Source organism: Medicago sativa, chromosome 2 (genome assembly GCF_051527215.1).
Source record: "Medicago sativa cultivar Bolivia chromosome 2, Bolivia_mono, whole genome shotgun sequence".
NCBI lineage: Eukaryota > Viridiplantae > Streptophyta > Magnoliopsida > Fabales > Fabaceae > Medicago > Medicago sativa.
Window position 1 is genome coordinate 37484962 of NC_140750.1, and position 25356 is coordinate 37510317.

The window sequence follows — 25356 nt, forward strand, 5'->3', positions numbered from 1 at the left end:
AAGAGGTATGTTCTGGTGGTTGTTGATGATTTTTCAAGATTCACCTGGATGAGCTTTATCAGAGAGAAATAAGATACCTTTGAATCACTCAAGGAACATTGCATTCAACTTCAAAGAGAGAAAAATAGAGGTATTGTCAGGATAAGAAGTGATCATGGAACAGAATTTGAAAACTCTAGATTTCATGAATTTTGTGCAGATGAAGGAATCATGCATGAATTCTCGTCTCCCATAACACCTCAACAGAATGGAGTGGTGGAAAGGAAGAACAAGACTCTACAAGAATCATCCAGGGTCATGCTACATGCTGAACATCTTCCCCTTTACTTTTGGGCTGAAGCTATGAATACAGCTTGTCATGTTCATAACAGAGTCACATTGAGAACAGGTACTACAACTACCTTGTATGAACTATGGAAACAAAGAAATCCTACTGTAAAATGGATCCAAAAAGTGATTACAGAAGATAGAGATTACAGATAGATATTACAGAAGAAAAATGGATCCAAAAAGTGATGAAGGAATTTTTCTGGGTTACTCCACTAACAGCAGAGCCTATATAGTGTTTAACAACAGAACTTAAGTTGTTATGGAATCCATCAATGTGGTGATAGATGATGTGGCTCAAGAACCAATTCTTGAAATTGTACCAGGTGTTGAAGCATATCCTGCCACTCAAGAAAAAGTAATGCCTGAAACTGTTGAAGAACCTGAAACTAACTCTGAAGATACTGAGCTGGAACATGCAGAAACAAGTAAAGGACCTTCAATTAGAATTCAGAAGAATCATCCTCAAGAGCTCATTATTGGTGATCCAGATCAAGGAATCAAAACCAGAAGGGCTAATGATGTTGTCTCTAATTCCTGTTTTGTGTCCAAATTTGAACCCAAAAATGTGAAGGAAGCCTTCACTGATGATTTCTGGATTGAAGCAATGCAAGAAGAACTCAACCAGTTCAAAAGAAGTGAAGTGTGGGATCTCGTGCCAAGACTAAGTGACATAAATGTTATTGGGACAAAATGGATCTATAAGAACAAGTCAGATGAAAATGGTACTGTTACAAGAAACAAGGCAAGACTGGTTGCACAAGGCTATACACAAGTAGAGGGATTAGATTTTGATGAAACATTTGCACCTGTTGCCAGACTGGAATCCATAAAGCTACTCTTGGGAGTGGCTTGTATTCTAAAGTTCAAATTCTTTCATATGGATGTGAAGAGTGCCTTTCTCAATGGGTACCTTCATGAAGAAGTCTATGTTGAGCAACCAAAGGGATTTGTTGATCCAAATTTTCCTGATCATGTGTACAAGCTGAAAAAGTTACTGTATGGGTTAAAGTAGGCTCCTAGGGCATGGTATGAAAGACACGTAGAATTTTTAACCCATCAAGGGTACAAGAAGGGAGGAACAGACAAGACCTTGTTTGTTAAGAAGGACAAAGGAAGACTCATGATAGCACAGATCTATGTTGATGACATTGTGTTTGGAGGAATGTCGAATCAGATGGTTCAATATTTTGTTCATCAGATGCAGTCTGAATTTGAGATGAGTCTTGTGGAAGAACTGACTTACTTTCTTGGTCTACAAGTCAGGCAAATGGAAGATACAATATTCATCTCCCAGAGCAAGTATGCCAAGAATATTGTAAAGAAGTTTGGACTGAACAATGCCAGTCACAAGAGAACACCAGCAGCCACTCACTTAAAGTTGTCCAAAGATGAAAATGGTGTAGTTGTTGATCAAAGTCAGTACAGAAGCATGATTGGAAGCCTTCTATATCTTACAGCAAGCAGACCTGATATAACTTTTGTTGTAGGAGTTTGTGCTAGATATCAAGCAGAGCCCAAAATGAGTCATCTGGTTCAAGTCAAGAGGATTCTAAAGTACATAAACGGCACCACAGACTATGGAATTTTATACTCTCACAGTGAAAATTCCAAGTTGATTGGCTATTGTGATGCAGATTGGGCAGGTAGTGCAGATGACAGAAAAAGTACTTCAGGAGGTTTTTTCTTCCTTAGGAACAATCTAGTGTCTTGGTTCAGCAAGAAACAAAATTCTGTGTCTCTATCAACAGCAGAAGCAGAATATATTGCTGCAGGAAGTAGCTGCTCTCAGTTCGTCTGAATGAAGCAAATGCTGGAAGAGTATGATGTTCAACAAAGTGTTCTAACATTGTACTGTGATAATCTGAGTGCAATCAACATCTCCAAGAATCCTATACAACACAGCAGAACAAAGCATATTGACATCCGACATCACTTCATTAGGGATCTTGTTGAAGACAAAGTAGTAACTCTGGAGCATGTGATTACTGGAGAACAACTGGCTGACATCTTCACAATGGCCTTAGATGTCAAACAATTTGAGAAACTGAGGAACAAGCCGGGTATTTGTGTTCATGAGGAATTATAGCAGCTAATGTTCAAAATCTCAGGTACCGTCAGCTATAATTTATCCTTTTCTCAACTTCTAATTTGGCATATTTTATGGCTAAAAAGTGGGAGTAGTGATCCATGTTTTATGATCCTGACCGCGTTAGCAGATGATGTGTATGATGTGTCAGGTGATGTTGAGACATCTGATTCTGGTGCACAAATTCGAACAAATTACACTATTACACGTTAATAAATATTACACTTCAATGGATCGGACATAAATGTAAAGTTTTATTTTCAACCATCACGCTAAACATGTAAGCAATGTCGCTATCATGTTCGAGAAGTTGTGGAAAATACATAGTCTTCCAAAAGTCCTCTTCCTTATCCTCCCCCAAGTCCACGCCTGGCACATTTACTACTACATAAGATGTTCTTTGATTTGCACCAATATGGATAAGGTATCCGTCAATTTTTGCCTTCAACTCTTCAGCGTGACTTAAGTCACGCAGCCCATACAACTTGCGTGAGTTAACTCACGCTATGCCCTACACAGTAGCTCAAAAAAATGACAAACCTTGCAGAAAAATTAGGAAAAACGAATGAGTTTTAATGATACATTACATGTTCTTTGATGCTTGATGAGCATAGAAACTTGCTTCTTGACGATTTGCAATGATTTGGAATGAAGATTTTGACCCAAAAAATCGCACTTTTTGGGTTTTTGGAGGTGGAGGGAAAGAAAAATGGAGATGTGAATATGGATTGCTTGGTTTTGTTCGAAAACGGTACTCAACGTGAGTTAACTCACGCAGCGTGTGTAACAGCCCGATTTTTCGTTTGATATAATTTAATTGTTTTTATGTGTGTTTATATGTACTCTTATGTGATTAATTGCCTCTGTGTGTAGAAACATTTTGAAATAGATTAGTAATGGGTTAGCCCATTAAGGCATTGTGAGTTGAGCCCAATTATGTAGAGCATATATAAGCTCTAACCTTTAAGAGAAATGGGGTTTTCATATCATTTTGTAAGTCTTAGGCTCTACATCAATTATGTAGAGCCTAAGACTTGATAGTTTGTAAGTGGCCTATGTTCATGATTATATGATAGATTAGGATCGAATTGAAGGTTTACATACTTGAAATAAGATGTCTTGTTTTGAAAATGTCAAAATGATCGTTTTTGTGAAATGCGACGAACTTGGTGTGATTTTGTGATTTCTTGGAATTGGCCTAAGATACTCGTATGCGTAAGCTACTATGAACATATGTGACTAGTGCATATGCTTTGTTGAGGCAATTTAACATGTTTGCTTAGTTTTGGTTGAATTTATAGATTTGTTTTAAAGTTGTGAACAAAAGACGGACTTTGTCAAATTGCATTCTAATGGTATGATAACTTAAGGAATGTCTTGTAATCAAGTTTATATGATTAAAGTAGAATGAAATGAGGGTGAGTTGATGTTTGTTGTGTTGAATTCCTTAATGTTGACTTTTTGGTCAAGGTGTTGACTTTCTTTGAAAGTGTTTACTTTTGATGTCTATGTTAATGATGTTGAATTTGATGACGGTGTTTTATGTCGTTATTTATGTCGATGAATTATAATATGATAAATATGTTGTTGGTTGTTGATGTGTTGAACTTATGAATGCTAAATGTTTATGTTGAATGCGATGATTTGTTGTGAACATATGCATTATTTTTGAGTCATATGTTCATGCATCATATGTTGAGTCGAATGTTTATATCCATATTGGCGACGACGAATACTTTGTATTCAATTATTGGCGATGACTATTGGCGACGATTATGATGTGTTTGTTGCATCTTGAGGTGACTACCTTGGTGACGATTGGTACCACATGCATATAGAAGTTGTGTCTAGGCGCATTGCATGATTTCACATGAGTCATAATTGCTTATGTACTTGTTGATTGATGAGATTGATGATTTGTATACTTATGATAATGTGAAATTATATGTGTTGACGAATAATGTTGATGTTGAATTATCATTTTGCTTAATCATTTGAAGTTTAAATTGATGAATACCTTTTCATTCGATTATGCTTGTTTATGAAGATGTGAACTAACCCTGAGTGGTCGTTCGGTTGACCGCCTCACCATATTTAAATATGGTGTAGACGGCGTGCAGGATTAGCTTATCGTTGCTTGGTGAGTTGCTGGAGGCTAGCTTTGGAGCTACCTCGTCTACCGCTTTTGGAGTCTTAGCATAGGGCTCTGATTTAGGACGTCGGTGTTTCTTTTTCTTTTGGTGTTGACTATTTTATATGGTTGAGATTTTTACTCATATGTTGAGACTGAAGATTTATTTGGTAATGTATTATGATGCATATGACATGGCTACTTAGAGATATATGCTATTTATCCGTTGCGACGTTTTAGAGAAAATTTTCATGCATGTTCTTTTGAGAATTATTGAAGGTGTGACGTCTATTTCTTGAATGTTTGTAATATTCCCGTAATTTATCACTTTAATAGAAGTAGGGCGTTACAAATACCAACTCCAAGACCTTGATAATTGGTATATCATCAGCACGGTATTCCTTAGATATCATAGCAAGAACATTTGGCGCTTATCATGGATATGTGGTAAAGCAATTCTCTCGACCACACCTAATCAATTGAAATATAGTACAATTTCAATCATGTAAAACCAATAGGAGTACATGGCCAGGTAAAGAAGACAACACCACTATTTGTGAGCCTCGGTACACCACACTCTCACTAGCTAGTAAGGTATTGTTAGGTGATACATCAGGGTTTCCCAGCTTTATGAGTATGTCCCACAAAAGTAATTGGGGTTTCCACACCGAAGCATAATCACCCTCAAGATCGAGTTAACAAACTCCACAAAATATCACTAGAGTACCATTCTTACCTCTCATAAGCAGGGCCGACCCGAGGCATAGGCCGCAGGTGCGGTGGCCTAGGGCCCACATTTTATTTTTTATTTTTTCATAAAGGAGTGGCGTATATATGGATACTTGGTTTAAACGGGGTATATATATAGCACTAAGCGCAAAGAAGGCCCAACCATTTACAAAACTTTAGCCCATCAGCAATTTCATCCTTATTTTAAAAACCCAGCATCATTTCGTTTTCACACTCCAACCCATCACTTTCGTTTTCATCCCCAACATTACATTAGATAAAACGCAAAACATAGAAGCAAAACCTAAATCCCATAAGCAACACATAAAACACAAAAAATTTCCTCCTTCTCAGAGACTAAATTTGTTTATTATTGAGACTAAAGTCTCCATGAAGCTTTTATCTTCCTCACAAAAAAAGAGTGAAAAGACATTTTGGTCCTCAAATTTGCATGTACAGGTCAATTTCATCCCTCAATTTTTTAAAATAGCCAATACGTCCCTGAATTTTATAAATGTCCATCAATTTAGTTCGTCTGTCAAGTCTCGTCGTTAACAATGTTGACGTGTCACATTAAGCGCTGACTTGGAGTTCCAAGTCAGCTTCCATGTGTACATGGACGAATTTGATCGAATTTTTTTTGGACTTTTTTTTAAAATGAAAGTTAACACAAATTGTTACACTGTCAAATCGATCCCTGAACTATTCATTAAAAATAAAGTTGGTTCCTGAATTATGTCACTCACTATCAATTATTTATCTTATCAATCAATTTGATCTTTAATATTGTCAAATGAATTGGCCCTCGAATAATAATAACAAATTTGGTGATTCTTTATATAAATAGGCACTGAAGTGAAGTATATATTGTGTTCACTAAACAAAAAATATTAACCTGCAGCTAAAACAAATGCATAGGCTAGACAAATTAACAGAAGCATTAGGGTCTCTTTGGCTAATTTGAGTTTATCTACTGATAAAAATATTTGTGAGACTGTTTGAAAGAGCTTATGGAAATAACTTATGACATAACATATGACATCTCTATAAATTATATTCAGCCTTTTCCATTAGTGTTCAAGCTAGCATATGAAAACAGTTTCCCTTTATGTACATGTCATAAGGTGCTTTCAAAAGTTCTCCCAAAGAGTTTCAAAGTGCTTATGCTAGTAGACAAACTCAAATAAATCAATCAAGACAAGCTTAGTTTATACATAATACCTTATACTATAAGCACTCAATTAAGTTGTTTATCTAAATAAAGCCTTAGTAAAATACTTTTAGTAACAATTAAAAATGGAATCTTTCACCTCACGGTAAAAAAAGTAAACAACACATTGAACCTCGTTATCTTTATTCATTCAAATTTCAAAGTAAAAACATGTAAATTTTGAGGAAAAATCGTTTACCAGAAAAGTATATTAAAATACAATAAGTTCTTGTGATCTAAACAACCCATCAAATCTTCAATGGAACACAAAGTAGAATACCTTTTCATAGAAACCACTCAACAAATATACATGAACAATCATGAAATTCAAAACCAGTGAAATCACGAAATAATAAAAATAAAAAAAAAGCGTGAAATGCAGCGAAAATGAAGAACATGCACCTGATTTGATTACATTAAGATTACAATGGCGTAACCAAATTAAAAGAGTTTGAGCAAGGTTTAACCTAAGTGAGATGGAATCAAATCAAATTCTTCACATTTTTTAGTTTTTAGCATTTATTTGACAATGATCAAATTGATATATAAGATAAATAATTTATGGATCGATTTGATAGTGAATGACATAATTTAAGAACCAACTTGTTTTTTAATGAATAATACAGAGATCGATTTAACAGTGTAACTATTTGTATTGACTTTCATTTAAAAAAAATATCAATTGTTTTTATCGGATTCGTCTCTGTTCACGTGGACGCTGACTTGGAACTCCACGTCAGCATTGTTAACGGCGAGACTTGACAAAAAGACTAAATTGATTGACATTTATAAAATTTGACGTATTGGCTATTTCAAAAAATTGAGGAATGAAAATGTCTATCCACTCATAAAAAAACCTTTATCTTCCTCTAAAAAAAACTTGATGTTCTTTTAAGACTAAAGTCTCGGGCTTTTATTTTTAAAGCTTTTGCATCGATCCATTAAAGATAATCTCGACGGGTCTCACCCTGTTTCTGGATTTCGACGGTTATATTCATAGTTCGCTAGAATAGTCACCAAACAAAATTGAGCAATCAAATACAACCGGTCTTGAGATTTGCTGGCTGATCTCGCTCGCTGTTGTCTTAAAACCAGTTCAGTAGTTTACCAAAATCCAGGGTAAACAATTGTCAAATCAATCCTTGAACTATTCATTAAAAATCAAGTTGGTCATTGAATTGTGTAACTCACTATCAAATCGATCCATGAATTATTCATCTTATCAATCAATTTGATCTTTAATATTGTCAAATGAATTGGCCCTTGAATAATAAGAAATTTGGTGATTTTGTCTATAAATAGGCACTGAAGTAAAGTACATATTGTGTTCACTAAACACAAAATATGTAACCTGCAGCTAAAAGAAATGCATAGGCAAGACAAATTAACAGAAGCATTTGGGTCTCTTTGGATTGGCTAATATGAGTTTATCTACCAATAAAAGCATTTGTGAGACTGTTTGGAAGAGCTTATGGAAACAACTTATAACATAACACATGACATCTCTATAAGTTATTTTCAGCTTTATCCATTAGTGCTCAAGATGGCTTATAAAAACAGTATCCCTTTATCTACATGTCATAAGGTGCTTTCAAAAGTTCTCCCAAACGGTCACAAAGTGCTTATGCTAGTAGACAAGCTCAAATAATTCAATCAAGACAAGCCTAGTTTATACATAATAACTTATACTATAAACACTCAATTAAGTTGTTTATCCAAATAAAGCCTTAGTAAAATACTTTTAGTCAACGAAGAAGCTATCAGTATTTTCATGAGGCGGCCACATATATATATATATATATATATATATATATATATATATATATATATATATATATAAAAGTTAACAGTAAATTTAACCAATAAACAAAAAAAATACAACAAATATAAAATGTAGTTCACAAAATACAGTTAAAGCAGCAAAAAGGGATTATACAAAAAATACAAAAGCAATGGATTTTACCAAAAAAAGCAACAACGGAACAAATGATTGTACTTAAAAATCAACAACGAAAGAAATTAAAACTAATAGTAGCTATTCATGAAAGTCGAACTCGACGATCCTTCAAATACTCAAATTCATCCATAACTGCCTACGAGTTTATGTGACTTGCAATGTTCTTTTCAATGCAAATAAGGTGTCGTTTCCTTTCATTTGCCCAATTTCTTTATTATTAAATTAATAATATTATAATTTTAATATAACAATAATAATGGGATGGATGTTGGGACTATATGATATATGTTTTGGACTAATAGTAACATATTAAAAATTTGTTGCTATTGTAATACTTTCTTTGTTAAATAAAAAAAATATTATAAGGGATAAATTCTTCAATTTCTATGAGATGTGATCAAGTAATCCAAAGTTCTGCCAAAAAGCAATAAGACAAAATTATTTCAACTAAAATCGAACTTTGGGGTGGTAACAACCCGATTTTCGCTAGATTTATTTTATTATTTATTATGTGTGCTTGTTTGTGATTATTTGTCTCAGTGTGTATTTTATTTCGGGATTAATGAATTTTGGCTTATGAAGGGTATTTTAGTCATTTTAGACTCGGGAATATTTTGGTCATTTTGTGAGCAAGGGTAAATTAGTAATTTTTCATTGAGGATTATTTTTAGCGTTTTAAGTGGGAATGAATATTTTTACTAAGTTACTAGTGGGTTGTGGTAATTAGTTAAGAGTCGGTAACTATTCGTTATTTTTAACCGTGAGTGAATAGAAACTTTGTGAGCTAGTTAATGAGAGCTTTGAGCCCATTAAGACATTTTAAGGGTTAAGCCCATTAGTGTGGAGTCTATATAAACTCTAGTCTTTAGAGGAAATAGAGTTTCACATTCATTCACATAACTTTTGAGAGAGGTATAGAGAGAAGGAGCTAGAGGAAGAGAAAAAGGGTTAGAAGAGAAAAGCTTGAAGATCAAGAAGGGGGTAGAGATTCAAGGAGCAAAAGTGAAGCTAAGGCTAGGATTTGCTTGTTGTGAGGTGGACCGTCATAATATTCCTAAGGACCTGAGAGACCCTTTTGAAGGGCTCGAAGTCCTCCGTTAGGCTTTAGACGCCCTTCAGATGGGCTTTTAGGCCCTATGCGCGTCCCCCTCGTGACGCCGCCCTATGTTGTTTCTAGAAGCCCCTTGAGAGCCTTTTCAAGGCATGACCAATACAATACAAACCCTAATACGATTATTGTACTTTTTGCAAGTACAGTTGGCGCCGTCTGTGGGAAGAGGTAAAAGTAACCTTGACCACGTTTCTGAATCGCAGACTGCAATTTGGAAATCCTAAACCTAAACCAGATAAACCTCTGAATCGTAGAACACTTTGCGATTTAGAAACCCTTCACAAAGAAACCCCTGGATCTCACCTCAAGTTAGATTCAGAGAAAAACCACATCGATATGGCGACTCCAGAAGAAGCTGAAACGATGAGAACCCAAATCGCCCAGCTACTCGAAAGAAACGAGGCTCTATAGGCTTCAGTTGAAACCATCTAGCAACAACAGAACTTGGAGAAGGCGGAGAAGGCAGGTTCCCATCATGACGAACTAGACAAACCCAAACCACAACCGCTTTCGACAGAAATCTGGGGTGCACCCGTTCTAGAAGGCTTCAAGTCCCCATCGTTATCCTCAAACGATGGCAAAAGTGACCCAGTAGAACACATCACCTCCTTCAACACGGGAATGGTCATACTAATGGCTCCAGACTCACTCAAGTGCAAGCTTCTGGCAAGAACCTTAAGTGACGCCGCCCTTAGATGGTACATGAATCAGCCTTGATTCTCCATAAACAGTTATCCGGACATGACAAAGAAGCTGATCCACCAGTTTTCCGCAAGTCGCCATCGGAAAATATCAACCACCAGTTTGTTCAACGTCCGCCAGGAGCCGAATGAATACTTACGAAGTTATCTCGCCAGATACAACGACGCTACGATAAAAGTGGTCAACCCTAATCAGGAGCTATTCGTATGAGCATTCTAGAACGGGCTGCGAGCAAGGCAATTCAACGAATCCCTCGCCCAGAAACCTGCTGACTCCATGGAAGAAATTATGTCCAGAGCCGAATGCTACATTAAGGACGAGGAAAGTAACGATGAGAAAAAGACCAGAGATGCCAAGGAACGGCACATCAAGACAAACAGGGACCGAGGCTACTACCCGCCCCCAAACAGAGATCGGGGAACTTTCAAAAGACAGGACATGAGGATCTACAGTCTAGACGACTTGCCCCACTGAACACAAGGCCAGAGCAAACCTACAAGGAGGTATATCAAACTAAGCTTATCCCAAATCCTCCAAAACCCCGCGGCGACCGCATTGGACATGACCTTGAGGCATGGTGTAAATACCATCGAATCTGGGGACACTCTACTGACAACTGCTGGAAGCTAAGGAAAGAGATAAAAAAAACTTATACAAGAAGGAAAGCTGAGAGGATACGTCAAAAAGGAGAGGGGTGAGGATCAACGACAACCCCGTGAGGAAAAGAGAGAAGAGAGTCACGAGAAAGACCCAAAAGAGCGTCACACTCTTAACACCATCTCTGGAGGCTTCGCTGGAGGCGGCGAATCTAACATTTCCCGTACAAAATACGTCCGTCAAGTGATGTTTAAAGACGACATAGTAACGAATGCCGGGCAGGAGCAAGATATTATATTCACGCCAAATGATTAGGAGGGCGTGGTGCCACACGACGACGACCCCATGGTCGTCACCTTGCAGATCTTCAACTGGGATGTAAAGAGGGTTCTGATCGATCCAGGTAGCTCAGCCGACATTCTGTATTATGACGCCTTCAAGAAACTGGGACTCGCGCCTGAACAATTACAACCATTCAAAGGTACGCTGGCAGGGTTTACGGGCGAGCAGGTACACGTCTGAGGCTATGTAACTCTGAGGACTACTTTTGGATATGGAGAAAATGCCAAGACAATTAAAGTCAAATACTAGGTGATCAACGCGCCCGACTCTAACAACATCATCATTGGGCGGCCAGCTTTCAACATCCTTGGCACATTCTTATCAACAAAATTCTTGATCATGAAATACCCGAGGAGAAAGGCAGAACAGGGATCATCAAAGGAGATCAGAAAATTGCCAGAGGATGCTATCATAATAGTTTGAGATTGCAGAAAACAAAGAAAAAGGGTAGGACTGGCGACAACCAACTGAGTGTCAACATGATCGATCTCGACCCTAGAGAAGAGTTCCATCAGGAGCACATTGAACCAACAGAAGAGCTCAAGGAGGTCCAGATAGGCCCCGAACCACATCAGACCACCAAGCTAGACACCTCCTTAAATCTAGCTGAAGAAACCTCTCTGACGCAATTATTAAAGGATAACCTGGACTTGTTCGGTTGGAAACCATCGGACATTCCAGGTATTGACCCCAGTATAGTATGCCACCACCTAGCGGTCAATCCAAGCGTCAAGCCCATGGTCCAAAAGAAGAAAGGAGAAAGGCGGTCGACGAGGAAGTGAGGAAGCTGGCAGGCGCCTGATTCATCAGTGAAATAAAATATCCCACTTGGCTGGCCAATACAGTCCTCGTCAAAAAAGCCAATGGAAAATGGAGGATGTGCGTGGACTATACATACTTGAACATGGCCTGTCCTAAGGACCCGTATCCGCTCCCGAACATTGACCACCTGATTGACAGTGCTTCAGGGTTCAAAACTCTCAGTTTCATGGACGCCTATTCCGACTACAATCAAATCAAAATGGACCCCCCAGACGCACCCAAGACAGTGTTCATGACCAACAACAAGAACTACCACTACGAAGTCATGTCTTTTGGGTTAAAAAATGTTGGAGCAACTTTCCAGTGATCAATGGACAAGATTTTTGAAAAACAAATAGGAAGAAATCTGGAGTTTTATATAGATGATCTGGTGGTGAAAACAAAAAAGGATCACAGGCATGAAGAAGACTTAAAGGAGATCCTTCAGCATGTTCGAAAGTATAACATGAGATTAAATCCAGCCAAGTGCACCTTTGGCGTCCAGGCAGGGAAATTCTTAGGCTCCATGTTAACAAGACGAGGGATAGAGGCAAATCCAGATAAGTGTCAGGCCATTATCGACATGAGAAGTCCAGTGACTATAAAGGAAGTCCAGCAACTAACGGGAAGGTTGGCGGCTCTGTCTCATTTCTTATCTTGCGCCGATGATAAATCCTTCTCCTTCTTCGCATCCATTAAGAAAAAAGAAAATTTCACATGGACGCCCGAGTGCGAAGACGCCTTCAACAAAGTGAAAGCTTTCCTGCCAGCTTCCCGTTCTGCATCGTCCTGCTACTGGCGCCATTCTCTTCTTATATTTATCTATCTCCGCCAACGCCATGAGCTCCGTATTAGTGCAGGACTCGAATACCGGGGAAAAACCAATATATTTTGTAAGTAAGGTATTCCGGGGCGCCAAAGTCATGTATCACAAAATCGAACTTCTATCCCTAGCCGTCTTTATAACCGCCCAAAAGCTGCGCCCATATTTTCAGAGCCATAAGATCGTCGTGAAAACCAATTTTCCCATCAAACAAGTACTTGGAAAACCAGATCTCATCGGGCGAATGGTAGCATGGTCAATCGAACTTTTCGAATACGACATCCAGTTCATACCGAGAGGAAGCATAAAATCTCAAGTACTATCAGACTTTGTGGTGGAGCTCACATCACCCTCGGAAGAGAAAACACCTCATGTTTGGCTCCTCTCTGTAGACGGATCCTCCAATTTAAAAGGGAGTGGGGCAGGAATCATTTTAGAGGGGCCAGGCGACCTGCTCATCGAGAAATCCCTTAGGTTTGAATTCAAAGCAAGAAATAACCAGGAAGAATATGAAGCGCTCATCGCTGGAATGACCCTAGCACAGGAAATGGGAGCCGAGAACCTCCGAGCAAAGAACGACTCTCAATTGGTAACAAGTCCGATAACAAGTGAATATCAGACCAAAGATTCTCAACTCGCCAAATACCTCGCCAAAGTCAAAAATCTAGCAACAGGCTTCAAGTTCTTCGAAGCCATATTTGTCCCAAGAGAAGAGAATGCCCGCGCAGATTTTCTGGCCAAGCTCGCCAGCACCAAGAAGCCTGGAAACAATAGAACGGTAATACAAGAGATAATAAATACGCCAAACACAGAAGCAATGGACGTTAACATGATATCAGATGATGAACATGGATGGATGACCCCCATAGTCAGGTATTTAACAGGGTCTTTTCAGCCAAAGAACGACGAAGAAGAAGCTACAGTTAGAAAAAAAACGTCAAAGTTCACCACGGTAGCAGGCAAGTTATATCGGATGGGTCGAGCATCACCTATGTTATGATGTTTGGGAGAAAACGAGACAAATCTGGTAATACTAGAGGTCCACGAAGGAGCTTGCGGAAGTCACATAGGAGGACGGGCTTTATCAGCTAAATTACTGAGGGCGGGATACTATTGGCCTACTATGCTCAACGACTGCGTCGAATTTGTCAAAAAATGCAACAAGTGCCAACGCTTCTCAGACAAAAAACACGCCACAGCTCAGGAGCTAACTTCAGTATTTTCACCTTGGCCCTTTTGTAAATGGGTTGTTGATATCGTGGGACCTTTCCCTCTCGCGCCCGGCCAACTCAAGTTCCTGCTAGTAGCTGTCGATTACTATGCAAAGTGGATTGAAGCAGAAGTCGTGGCCAAAATAACTGCTGAAAGAGTCAGAAGATTTTACTGGAAGAAGATTATATGTCGTTTTGGCCTACCGAGAGAAATCGTATCAGACAACGGGACACAGTTTGCAAGCATAACAATAGTAGACTTCTGCAAGAATCTCGACATCCAGACTAAATTCGTTTCGGTAATCCACCCTCAAGCGAACGGACAAGCAGAATCTGCCAACAAAGTAATACTAAACGACATCAAAAAGAAACTAGAAGCCGCCAAAGGTCTCTGGGCAGAACAGCTACACGAGGTAAACCCCGAGTAATCATTCTATGCATCATCACTTCACGCTCAAAAATTCCTCTTAAACTTATATATAATTCTCTATGCATCATCACTTCACGCTCAAAAATTGCTCTTAAACTTATATAAAATTCTCTAGACATCATCACTTCATGTTATAAAAACGACATTTTAAATTGTATATTATTGATTGCTCGATTGGACGAACAAACTTCGAAGAGAAACAGGTATTGTGGTCATATCACACCACTCCGCATTCAACAACTCAAGAAGCGCCATTTACTATGGTTTACGGCACTGATGCAATGCTTCCCGTAGAAATCAATACTCCAACATGGCGTCGTGATAACTTCTCTAAAGAAGGTACACAGTGTTTTCCAATTTCGCTGACCTTTTATTTTACGGGTTTGAGAAGTTATCATACCTTACCAAAAATCTAAACATTGATGTTTCATGATTAAAGCAAACGAGATAGGAATAAGATGCTCCATCGATATGAACGATGAAGTGCGAGAGAACGCCCACATCAGAGAATTCGCCGCAAAACAGAGAGCCGCTCGCCGATTCAACTTCAAGGTCATACATAGGGAAATGAAAGAAGGCGACCTAGTACTGAAGCAAGTAGTCTCCCCAACCAGAATCGGAAAGCTGATGCCAAACTGGGAAGGACCATACAAGATAAAAGATAAACTATCTCACGGAGCTTACAAATTGGAAGAGATGAATGGAGATCCGGTACCAAGAACCTGGAACGCAGTCAACTTGCGTCATTATTTTAATTAGAAAACTTTACTTTATTGCATTTTCTAAGGGCGAGCACAAACTCATGTACTTGCCGCCTCTTTATATTTCCTGACATTGTTTCTTCTACTTTCATTTAATAGAAGGAATAGGGTGGCACTCTTTTCCCTTGCAAGAGCAGGGGTTTTTAAAGAGGCACCCTATTTTAAATTGATCGCCTTATCGACTACAGAATCAAACACGACAGAAAAATTACAAAGACTACTAAATATTTCGTTCATCCCCCCGTGGCACTGAACGCGTTGTCATCCCCCCCGTGGCACTGACATTTGCTCATCCCCCCGAGGCACTGAGTATTCGTTCATCGCCCCGTGGCACTGAACGCCCGTTGTTCCCCCCATGGCACTGAACGCGTTGTCATTGTAACGCCTGTTTCAATTATTTAATTATTTTAAATGAGTTTTAAAATATATTTAAATGATTAGTGTGATTTATAAGATTTATGTGATTTATATGATTTTAGAGAAATTTATGAGACATTGTGACTTATTTTATTGTTTAATAAAATAAGATTCGAAAATAAAATAAATATTAAGTTGTGGGGTTATTTTGTGTAGAAATATATTTGTTATTTGATGTAGAGATATATTTGTTATTTTGTGTAGAAATATATATGTTATTTGGTGTAGATATATATTTGTTATTTTGTGTAGAAATATATATGTTATTTAGTGTAGAAATATATTTGTTATTTTGTGTGGAAATATATATGTTATCTGGTGTAGAAATATATTTGTTATTCAGTGAAGAGGTATATTTGTTATTTGGTGTATTAATATTATTAAGTGGGAGATATATATATTTAATTTAGAAATAAATAAGATTATGAAGAAAAGAGTAATTTTGAGGTGTAAGAGAAATTAGATGAGGGGTTATAAATAAGAGAAGTTAGGTTTAGAAAGACATAGAACGTACGATCAGTTTTTGGAGAAAACAAGGTTTAGAGAGAAGAGAAGAGAAGAGAAGAGAAAAGAAGACAAAGAGATGAGAGAAGGGCTGCCAATCGATAATTCTAAGGTAAGGGTGAGACTAACTTTCAGTAATATTAAGTCTGTAATTCTGATAATTAGATTTAACATGTTGTAGGTTGAGTTTATGAGAATTTGAGAATTAGGGTTTTGAGAGAGATTTGATGATTAGATGATGAAAACTTGTTGAATTGATGTAGAAATTGTGTACAGACCTTAGATAATCCACAATATGATTATTGGAAGTGGTTTTGAGGTTAGAACCATGAGATTAGGTGAAACTTGGAGAAAATCTGCATTCTGCCCAAATTTTGATATTAAAACTGGTATTGATCGGTGGCGAATTGATCTTAGGTGTAAACACGAAAGTCGTAGGTATGGATGTTAGCTTTCTAATGTCGTTGGTCTCACGTCAAAATGATTTATAGAACTTGAGTTATGGTCAAATTACTGCACGTAGGTCACAATGAATTTTTATGGACTTTCAGCACAACTTTTCCGAATTTAAAATGAAAACTGGTATTGATCGGTACAGAATTGGTCTTAGGCGTACACATTAAAGTTTTAGATAATTTTGTTAGCTTTCTAGTGGCTTTAGTTTGACATGAAAATGATGTTTGGTCTTTGAGTTATGATGACAATACTACAGGGAGGTCTCAGCAGAATTGCACGGTGACAACATTCTCTGTTTCATGTTTTTGCGTTTTGTTCATATGTTTCTGTTTTGAATTGATCTTTGTTGTAAACATGAAAGTTGTTGATATTTGTGATATCTTTCCAGTAGCTTTGGTTTGACATGAAAATATGTTGTGGATAATTTATTATGTTTTTACAAAGATACATAGTGAATTATTGTTGATGTTTAAATACGATGTTATATGATGTTGTTTATGATTGATGAATATGATTTTTTAAGATGTTGTTTATTATCATTTGATATTTTTATATTATGATATGACATGAATTATTTATGTGATCCATATGTTGTCAAGATGCTAAGATGTTAAGATGTTAAGACATTAAGATGATAAGAGTTGTTAAGTCGTCGAGTTGTTATGAGTCATCAAGTTGTTAGGATGTTATGTTGTCAAGGTGTTAAGATGTTAAGATGTCATAGATGTTCATGAAGTTTCTAAGACGTAACATGTTGAGTCCATGCATACTCATTTAAAGATGAGGGCTCATGCCCTGGAGCTTTTGCTCAACCACGACGATGGATTTTTTGCTCAACCACGACGATGGAGCTTTTGCTCAACCACGACGATGAGGGCTTATGCCCTAGGAGTATATTTATGCTCAACCACGACGATGAGGACTTATGCCCTAGAATGGTACCACATGCATTTGCATTTGTCAAGATGATTTGAGAAGTTGAAGTTGCATAGTCGAGTCGAAGTTGTTAAGATGTTAAGATGTCAAATTGTCGAGTTGTTAAGATGTTAAGATGTCAAGTTGTCGAGTTGTTAAGATGTTAAGATGTCAAGTTGATGAGCTATTAATGAAGTGTTTTATGAATGATTATGATGCTTAAGATGATGAATGATTATGATGTTTATGATTATTGATTATGAAGTTGCTTATGATGATTGATTATGAAGTTGTTTATGATAAGATGCTATGTGATTTATGATATGATGCTATGTGATTTATGATAAGATGCTACATGTTTACTAATGATGATACGTGATGATGTTTGTGATATTTATGATGATATATATGATGTTATGATTAAGGTGATATATGATGTTATGATTAAGATGATATATGATGTTTATGATTATTTATTATGATAATAAAAGATGAAGTTTATGACTAATGTAGGAAGATTAATGATACTAGTTAATGAAGTTTAAGTTGTTAAATGTGATTGATGAATTATATGCTTAATATTGTTGTTGGTGAAATCTCACCCCTTTGCTTGAAAATGTTGCTCTTCGTATGAGTAACTTGCAGGTAACCAAGATTAGTTGCGGTCGTGAGTGGACTTCTCACAAGTGTGTCTTAGGTGCTCTGATACGTAACAGGATGGGATTATGTCTTTACTTTCTGTTCCTTACGTATTACTTTATGAATCTTTCAAGAATTGATGTTGAACTAAGTTTTATGAGATTTTATATTGAGGCCCTTGTGCCAAAGATTATTTAAGTTGTTGAAATTATTCCGCTGCGAAGTTTAAAATAATATGATATTGGATTTTGAAGGATAAATATTTATTTATTCAGTTTATGTTTTTAGAAAAAGAATGTGACATTCCGTTTAAGTTGAATTACTCTGATTTTTATTATGAAATTTTTATGTTGGAAAAACGGGGTGTTACAATTGTTATCAGAGTAGGTCGGTCCGTCCGGCCAAGTAGATGAGTCGTTGTGTCGTGTGAGGGTAGAATATTGTCGTTGTGTTTTCTATTTAATGGTTATGTTTTATTATGTGATCATGTTTGACTGACTAACCTTAATGTGGTTTTTGTGTAATGTTTGAAATTACTATTTTGTTTAAGATATTTAAGTAATAATTAAATTCATTTTTCTCTTGTGCTTTGAATTTTGAGGACGAAATTCTTTTAAGGGGGTAGAGTTGTAACGCCCGTTTCGATTATTTAATTATTTTAAATGAGTTTTAGAATATATTTATATGATTAGTGTGATTTATAAGATTTATGTGATTTATATGATTTTAGAGAAATTTATGAGACATTGTGACTTATTTTATTGTTTAATAAAATAAGATTCGAAAATAAAATAAATATTAAGTTGTGGGGTTATTTTGTGTAGAAATATATTTGTTATTTGATGTAGAGATATATTTGTTATTTTGTGTAGAAATATATTTGTTTTTTTTTTTTGACTGAAACAAAGTTAACTATTATCATTAATCATCCAATGTTCAATACAAGAAGGATAAGAATCAAAAATACGGTGACTAGCCCAAGAACAGGCCGCCCTAGCTAAACTATGAACAACCATGTTCGCTTGTCTCCTAACAAACTGCACCTCGAAGTTGGAATGTAAAGATAAGTGATAAATAATACTAGAAACAATAGCATAGAATTCCAAATCACCCTGACGTGGAGACGATAGAGCTTGCACTAGAGTAGATGAGTCGGACTCGAAGACAACCCGGTCCCATCTGTTCGCATCAGCAAAGTGAAGAGCCTCGAGTAAGGCTACTGCCTCACCCTCCAAAACTGTCATATTTGCCCGCTGCCATTTTGTTTGAGATAAATTTCCTGCGGGAGTCTCTAACACAACACACAAAAGATGTAATATGGTTACTTTCATGGAACGCGGCATCCACATTGCACTTCAACCATGTCTCGCGCGGTTTCTCCCAAACTGAGCTGTTACCTTGCACTCTATTTTGCCCGTGTTGCACAACCGGTTGTGGGGGATGTTTATGAACCTCCTGCCATTGCTGCCAAGCATCTAGTGCCGCCCTCCCAATGCTTGTAGAAGTATGATGAGTGGCATTCCAAATGACATCATTACGTGCAGCCCAAATTTGCCAAAGAAGTGAAGCCACCCGGCCAGCAATGTCTCGGCTTTCGGAACGACATATATCAAAAACAAAATCTGCCAAACTGCTCACAGTTCCAACTCGCGGTTGCAACACAGTCGAAAGGCCTGCCCAATGCCAACTCTCACGCGCCACCGTACAACCCACAAAAGCATGCCAATCATTCTCAACATCTGTATCACACCAGGGACATATCACCTCACATTGTACATGCCGTGATTGTAGTCGGAGATGCGTCGGAACACACCCTCTGCAAATCCTCCATAACAAATTATGTGCTTTGTGAGGGGAATTCACATTCCAAAGTCTATGCCACTCTCCTTCAACATGGAACCGATCAGTATGTAGCAACTCCATCATAGCAAGTTTATAACCAGTCTTAACAGTATACCTCCCGTTACGTTCCATCATCCACGCTATTTTATCATTCTGAACTTCTGCAAAGAGTGGTGTGTCGAGAATAGCTTGCACCATATCATCTGGAAACAGAGATTCAAGTTTATCAATATCCCAAACTCGTTCCTCGTCAACTATCAAATCAGACACACGCAAACTATGCACACCCTGACTTTGTGGGGATTGAATCCAGCTACCATGACCACCTCGAACCCATGGATCATTCATCACGCTGACCTACTGCCCATTTCCAATTGTCCACCTACATCCATATAAAGAGATATATTTGTTATTTGATGTAGAGATATATTTGTTATTTTGTGTAGAAATATATATGTTATTTGGTGTAGAAATATATTTGTTATTTTGTGTAGAAATATATATGTTATTTAGCGTAGAAATATATTTGTTATTTTTTGTGGAAATATATATATTATCTGGTGTAGAAATATATTTGTTATTCAGTGAAGAGGTATATTTGTTATTTGGTGTATTAATATTATTAAGTGGGAGAGATATATATTTAATTTAGAAAAAAATAAGATTATGAAGAAAAGAGTAATTTTGAGGTGTACGAGAAATTAGATGATGGGTTATAAATAAGAGAAGTTAGGTTTAGAAAGACATAGAACGTACGATCAGTTTTTGGAGAAAACAAGGTTTAGAGAGAAGAGAAGAGAAGAGAAGAGAAGAGAAGAGAAGAGAAGACAAAGAGAAGAGAGAAGGGCTGCCAATCGATAATTCTATGGTAAGGGTGAGACTAACTTTCAGTAATATTAAGTCTGTAATTCTGATAATTAGATTTAACATGTTGTAGGTTGAGTTTATGAGAATTTGAGAATTAGGGTTTTGAGAGATATTTGATGATTAGATGATGAAAACTTGTTGAATTGATGTAGAAATTGTGTACAGACCTTAGATAACCCATAAGATGATTATTGGAAGTGGTTTTGAGGTTAGAACCATGAGATTAGCTGAAACTTGGAGAAAATCTGCATTCTGCCCGAATTTTGATATTAAAACTGGTATTAATCGGTGGCAAATTGATCTTCTTAGGTGTAAACACGAAAGTCGTAGGTATGGATGTTAGCTTTCTAATGTCGTTGGTCTCAAGTCAAAATGATTTATAGAACTTGAGTTATGGTCAAATTACTGCACGTAGGTCACAATGAATTTTTATGGACTTTCAGCACAACTTTTCCGAATTTAAAATGAAAACTGGTATTGATCGGTACAGAATTGGTCTTAGGCGTACACATTAAAGTTTTAGATAATTTTGTTAGCTTTCTAGTGGCTTTAGTGTGACATGAAAATGATGTTTGATCTTTGAGTTATGATGACAATACTACAGGGAGGTCTCAGCAGAATTGCACGGTGACAACATTCTCTGTTTCATGTTTTTGCGTTTTGTTCATATGTTTCTGTTTTGAATTGATCTTTGTTGTAAACATGAAAGTTGTTGATATTTGTGATATCTTTTCAGTAGCTTTGGTTTGACATGAAAATATGTTGTGGATAATTTATTATGTTTTTACAAAGATACATAGTGAATTATTGTTGATGTTTAAATACGATGTTATATGATGTTGTTTATGATTGATGAATATGATTTTTTTAAGATGTTGTTTATTATCATTTGATATTGTTATATTATGATATGACATGAGTTATTTATGTGATCCATATGTTGTCAAGATGCTAAGATGTTAAGACGTTAAGATGATAAGAGTTGTTAAGTCGTCGAGTCGTTATGAAGTCATCAAGTTGTTAAGATGTTATGTTGTCAAGATGTTAAGATGTCATAGATTTTCATGAAGTTTCTAAGACGTAACATGTTGAGTCCATGCATACTCATTTAAAGATGACGGTTCATGCCCTGGAGTTTTTGCTCAACCACGACGATGGAGTTTGCTCAACCACGACGATGGAGCTTTTGCTCAACCACGACGATGAGGGCTTATGCCCTAGAAGTATATTTATGCTCAACCACGACGATGAGGACTTATGCCCTAGAATGGTACCACATGCATTTGCATTTGTCAAGATGATTTGAGAAGTTGAAGTTGCATAGTCGAGTCGAAGTTGTTAAGATGTTAAGATGTCAAGTTGATGAGCTATTAATGAAGTGTTTTATGAATGATTATGATGCTTAAGATGATGAATGATTATGATGTTTATGATGATTGATTATAAAGTTACTTATGATGATTGATTATGAAGTTGTTTATGATAAGATGCTATGTGATTTATGATATGATGCTATGTGATTTATGATAAGATGCTACATGTTTACTAATGATGATACGTGATGATGTTTGTGATATTTATGATGATATATATGATGTTATGATTAAGGTGATATATGATGTTATGATTAAGATGATATATGATGTTTATGATTGTTTATTATGATAATATAAGATGAAGTTTATGACTAATGTAGGAAGATTAATGATACTAGTTAATGAAGTTTAAGTTGTTAAATGTGATTGATGAATTATATGATTAATATTGTTGTTGGTGAAATCTCACCCCTTTGCTTGAAAATGTTGCTCTTCGTATGGGTAACTTGCAGGTAACCAAGATTAGTTGCGGTAGTGAGTGGACTTCTCACAAGTGTGTTTTAGGTGCTCTGATACGTTACAGGATGGGATTATGTCTTTACTTTCTGTTCCTTAATTATTACTTTATGAATCTTTCAAGAATTGATGTTGAACTAAGTTTTATGAGATTTTATATTGAGGTCCTTGTGCCAAAGATTATTTAAGTTGTTGAAATTATTCCGCTGCGAAGTTTAAAATAATATGATATTGGATTTTGAAGGATAAATATTTATTTATTCAGTTTTTGTTTTTAGAAAAAGAATGTGACATTCCGTTTAAGTTGAATTACTCTGATTTTTATTATGAAATTTTTATGTTGGAAAAACGGGGTGTTACAATTGGTATCAGAGTAGGTCGGTCCGTCCGGCCAAGTAGATGAGTCGTTGTGTCGTGTGAGGGTAGAATACTGTCGTTGTGTTTTCTATTTAACGGTTATGTTTTATTAAGTGATCATGTTTGACTGACTAACTTTAATGTGGTTTTTGTGTCATGTTTGAAGTTATTATTTTGTTTAAGATATTTAAGTAATAATTAAATTCATTTTTCTCTTGTGCTTTGAATTTCGTGGACGAAATTCTTTTAAGGGGGTAGAGTTGTAACGCCCGTTTCGATTATTTAATTATTTTAAATGAGTCTTAGAATATATTTATATGATTAGTGTGATTTATAAAATTCATGTGATTTATTTGATTTTAGAGAAATTTATGAGACATTGTGACTTATTTTATTGTTTAATAAAATAAGATTCAAAAATAAAATAAATGTTAAGTTGTGGGGTTATTTTGTGTAGAAATATATTTGTTATTTGATGTAGAGATATATTTGTTATTTTGTGTAGAAATATATTTGTTATTTGGTGTAGAGATATATTTGTTATTTTGTGTAGAAATATATATGTTATTTGGTGTAGAAATATATTTGTTATTTTGTGTAGAAATATATATGTTATTTAGTATAGAAATATATTTGTTATTTTGTGTGAAAATATATATGTTATCTGGTGTAGAAATATATTTGTTATTCAGTGAAGAGATATATTTGTTATTTGGTGTATTAATATTATTAAGTGGGAGAGATATATATTTAATTTAGAAATAAATAAGATTATGAGGAAAAGAGTAATTTTGAGGTGTAAGAAAAATTAGATGAGGGGTTATAAATAAGAGAAGTTAGGTTTAGAAAGACATAGAACGTACGATCAGTTTTTGGAGGTTTAGAGAGGAGAGAAGAGAAGAGAAGAGAGGAGAGAAGGGAAAGAGAAGAGAGAAGGGCTGCCAATCGATAATTCTAAGGTAAGGGTGAGACTAACTTTCAGTAATATTATGTCTGTAATTCTGATAATTAGATTTAACATGTTGTAGGTTGAGTTTATGAGAATTTGAGAACTAGGGTTTTGAGAGAGATTTGATGATTAGATGATGAAAACTTGTTGAATTGATGTAGAAATTGTGTACAGACCTTAGATAATCCATAAGATGATTCGTGGAAATAGTTTTGCGGTTAGAACCATGAGATTAGGTGAAACTTGGAGAAAATCTGCATTCTGTCCGAATTTTGATATTAAAACTGGTATTGATCGGTGCCGAATTGATCTTAGGTGTAAAAACGAAAGTCGTAGGTATGGATGTTAGCTTTCTAATTTCGTTGGTCTCACGTCAAAAAGATTTATAGAACTTGAGTTATGGTCAAATTACTGCACATAGGTCACAGTGAATTTTTATGGACTTTCAGCACAACTTTTCCGAATTTAAAATGAAAGCTGGTATTGATCGATACAGAATTGGTCTTAGGCGTAGACATGAAAGTTTTAGATAATTTTGTTAGCTTTCAAGTGGCTTTAGTTTGACGTGAAAATGATGTTTGGTCTTTGAGTTATGATGAAAATACTACAGGGATGTCTCAGCGGAATTGCATAGTGACAGCATTCTCTGTTTCATGTTTTTGCGTTTTGTTCATATATTTCTGTTTTGAATTGATCTTTGTTGTAAACATGAAAGTTGTTGATATTTGTGATATCTTTCCAGTAGCTTTGGTTTGACATGAAAATATGTTGTGGATAATTATTATGTTTTTACAAAGATACATAGTGAATTATTGTTGATGTTTAAATACGATGTTATATGATGAATATGATTTTTTAAGATGTTGTTTATTATCATTAGATATTGTTATATTATGATATGACATGAATTATTTATGTGATCCATATGTTGTCAAGATGCTAAGATGTTAAGATGTTAAGACGTTAAGATGATAAGAGCTGTTAAGTCGTCGAGTCGTTATGAAGTCATCAAGTTGTTAAGATGTTATGTTGTCAAGATGTTAATTCGTTTTATTATCAAAACATAGCATTACCGAAAACAACTTCATAATCAAATTCGTAATCAACTTCATATATCAACATAATTATAACTCACGTAACATCTTATCATAAATCATTCGTCTTCATTCATCATAGCACTTCATTAATAACTTATCAACTTGACATCTTAACAACTTGACATCTCAACATCTTAACAACTTCGACTCGACTATGCAACTTCTACTTCTCAAATCATCTTAAATCATCTTAGACATCTTCATTATGCCTGTGGTACCACTAGGGCATTAAGCCCTCTTCTCTAAGGTCATAAAGGACC

General features: G+C 36.0%; 2 protein-coding genes, 1 long non-coding RNA gene and 1 pseudogene across 3 annotated transcripts; 3 read left to right on the forward strand and 1 right to left on the reverse strand.

The window, feature by feature from the left end:
* The first annotated feature begins 1450 nt into the window (after positions 1 to 1450).
* Positions 1451 to 2128, forward strand: LOC146946660 (secreted RxLR effector protein 161 pseudogene; annotated as a pseudogene).
* A 10791-nt stretch (positions 2129 to 12919) lies between these two features.
* On the forward strand, positions 12920 to 13819 carry LOC146946661 (uncharacterized). The gene has a single exon (XM_085748279.1). The coding sequence runs from the start codon at positions 12920 to 12922 to the stop codon at positions 13817 to 13819; it is 900 nt and encodes a 299-aa protein (XP_085604405.1).
* Positions 13820 to 14720: 901 nt separating this feature from the next.
* Positions 14721 to 15219, forward strand: LOC146946662 (uncharacterized). The gene is made up of 2 exons (XM_085748281.1): positions 14721 to 14799; positions 14900 to 15219. The coding sequence occupies exons 1-2, from the start codon at positions 14721 to 14723 to the stop codon at positions 15217 to 15219; spliced, it is 399 nt and encodes a 132-aa protein (XP_085604407.1).
* Positions 15220 to 20045: 4826 nt separating this feature from the next.
* Positions 20046 to 20378, reverse strand: LOC146946663 (uncharacterized). Its single transcript, XR_015028264.1, has 2 exons — positions 20282 to 20378; positions 20046 to 20197 (listed from the first exon to the last, which is right to left on the reverse strand). It is a non-coding gene; the product is annotated as an uncharacterized LOC146946663 (long non-coding RNA).
* Between the last annotated feature and the right edge of the window lie 4978 nt (positions 20379 to 25356).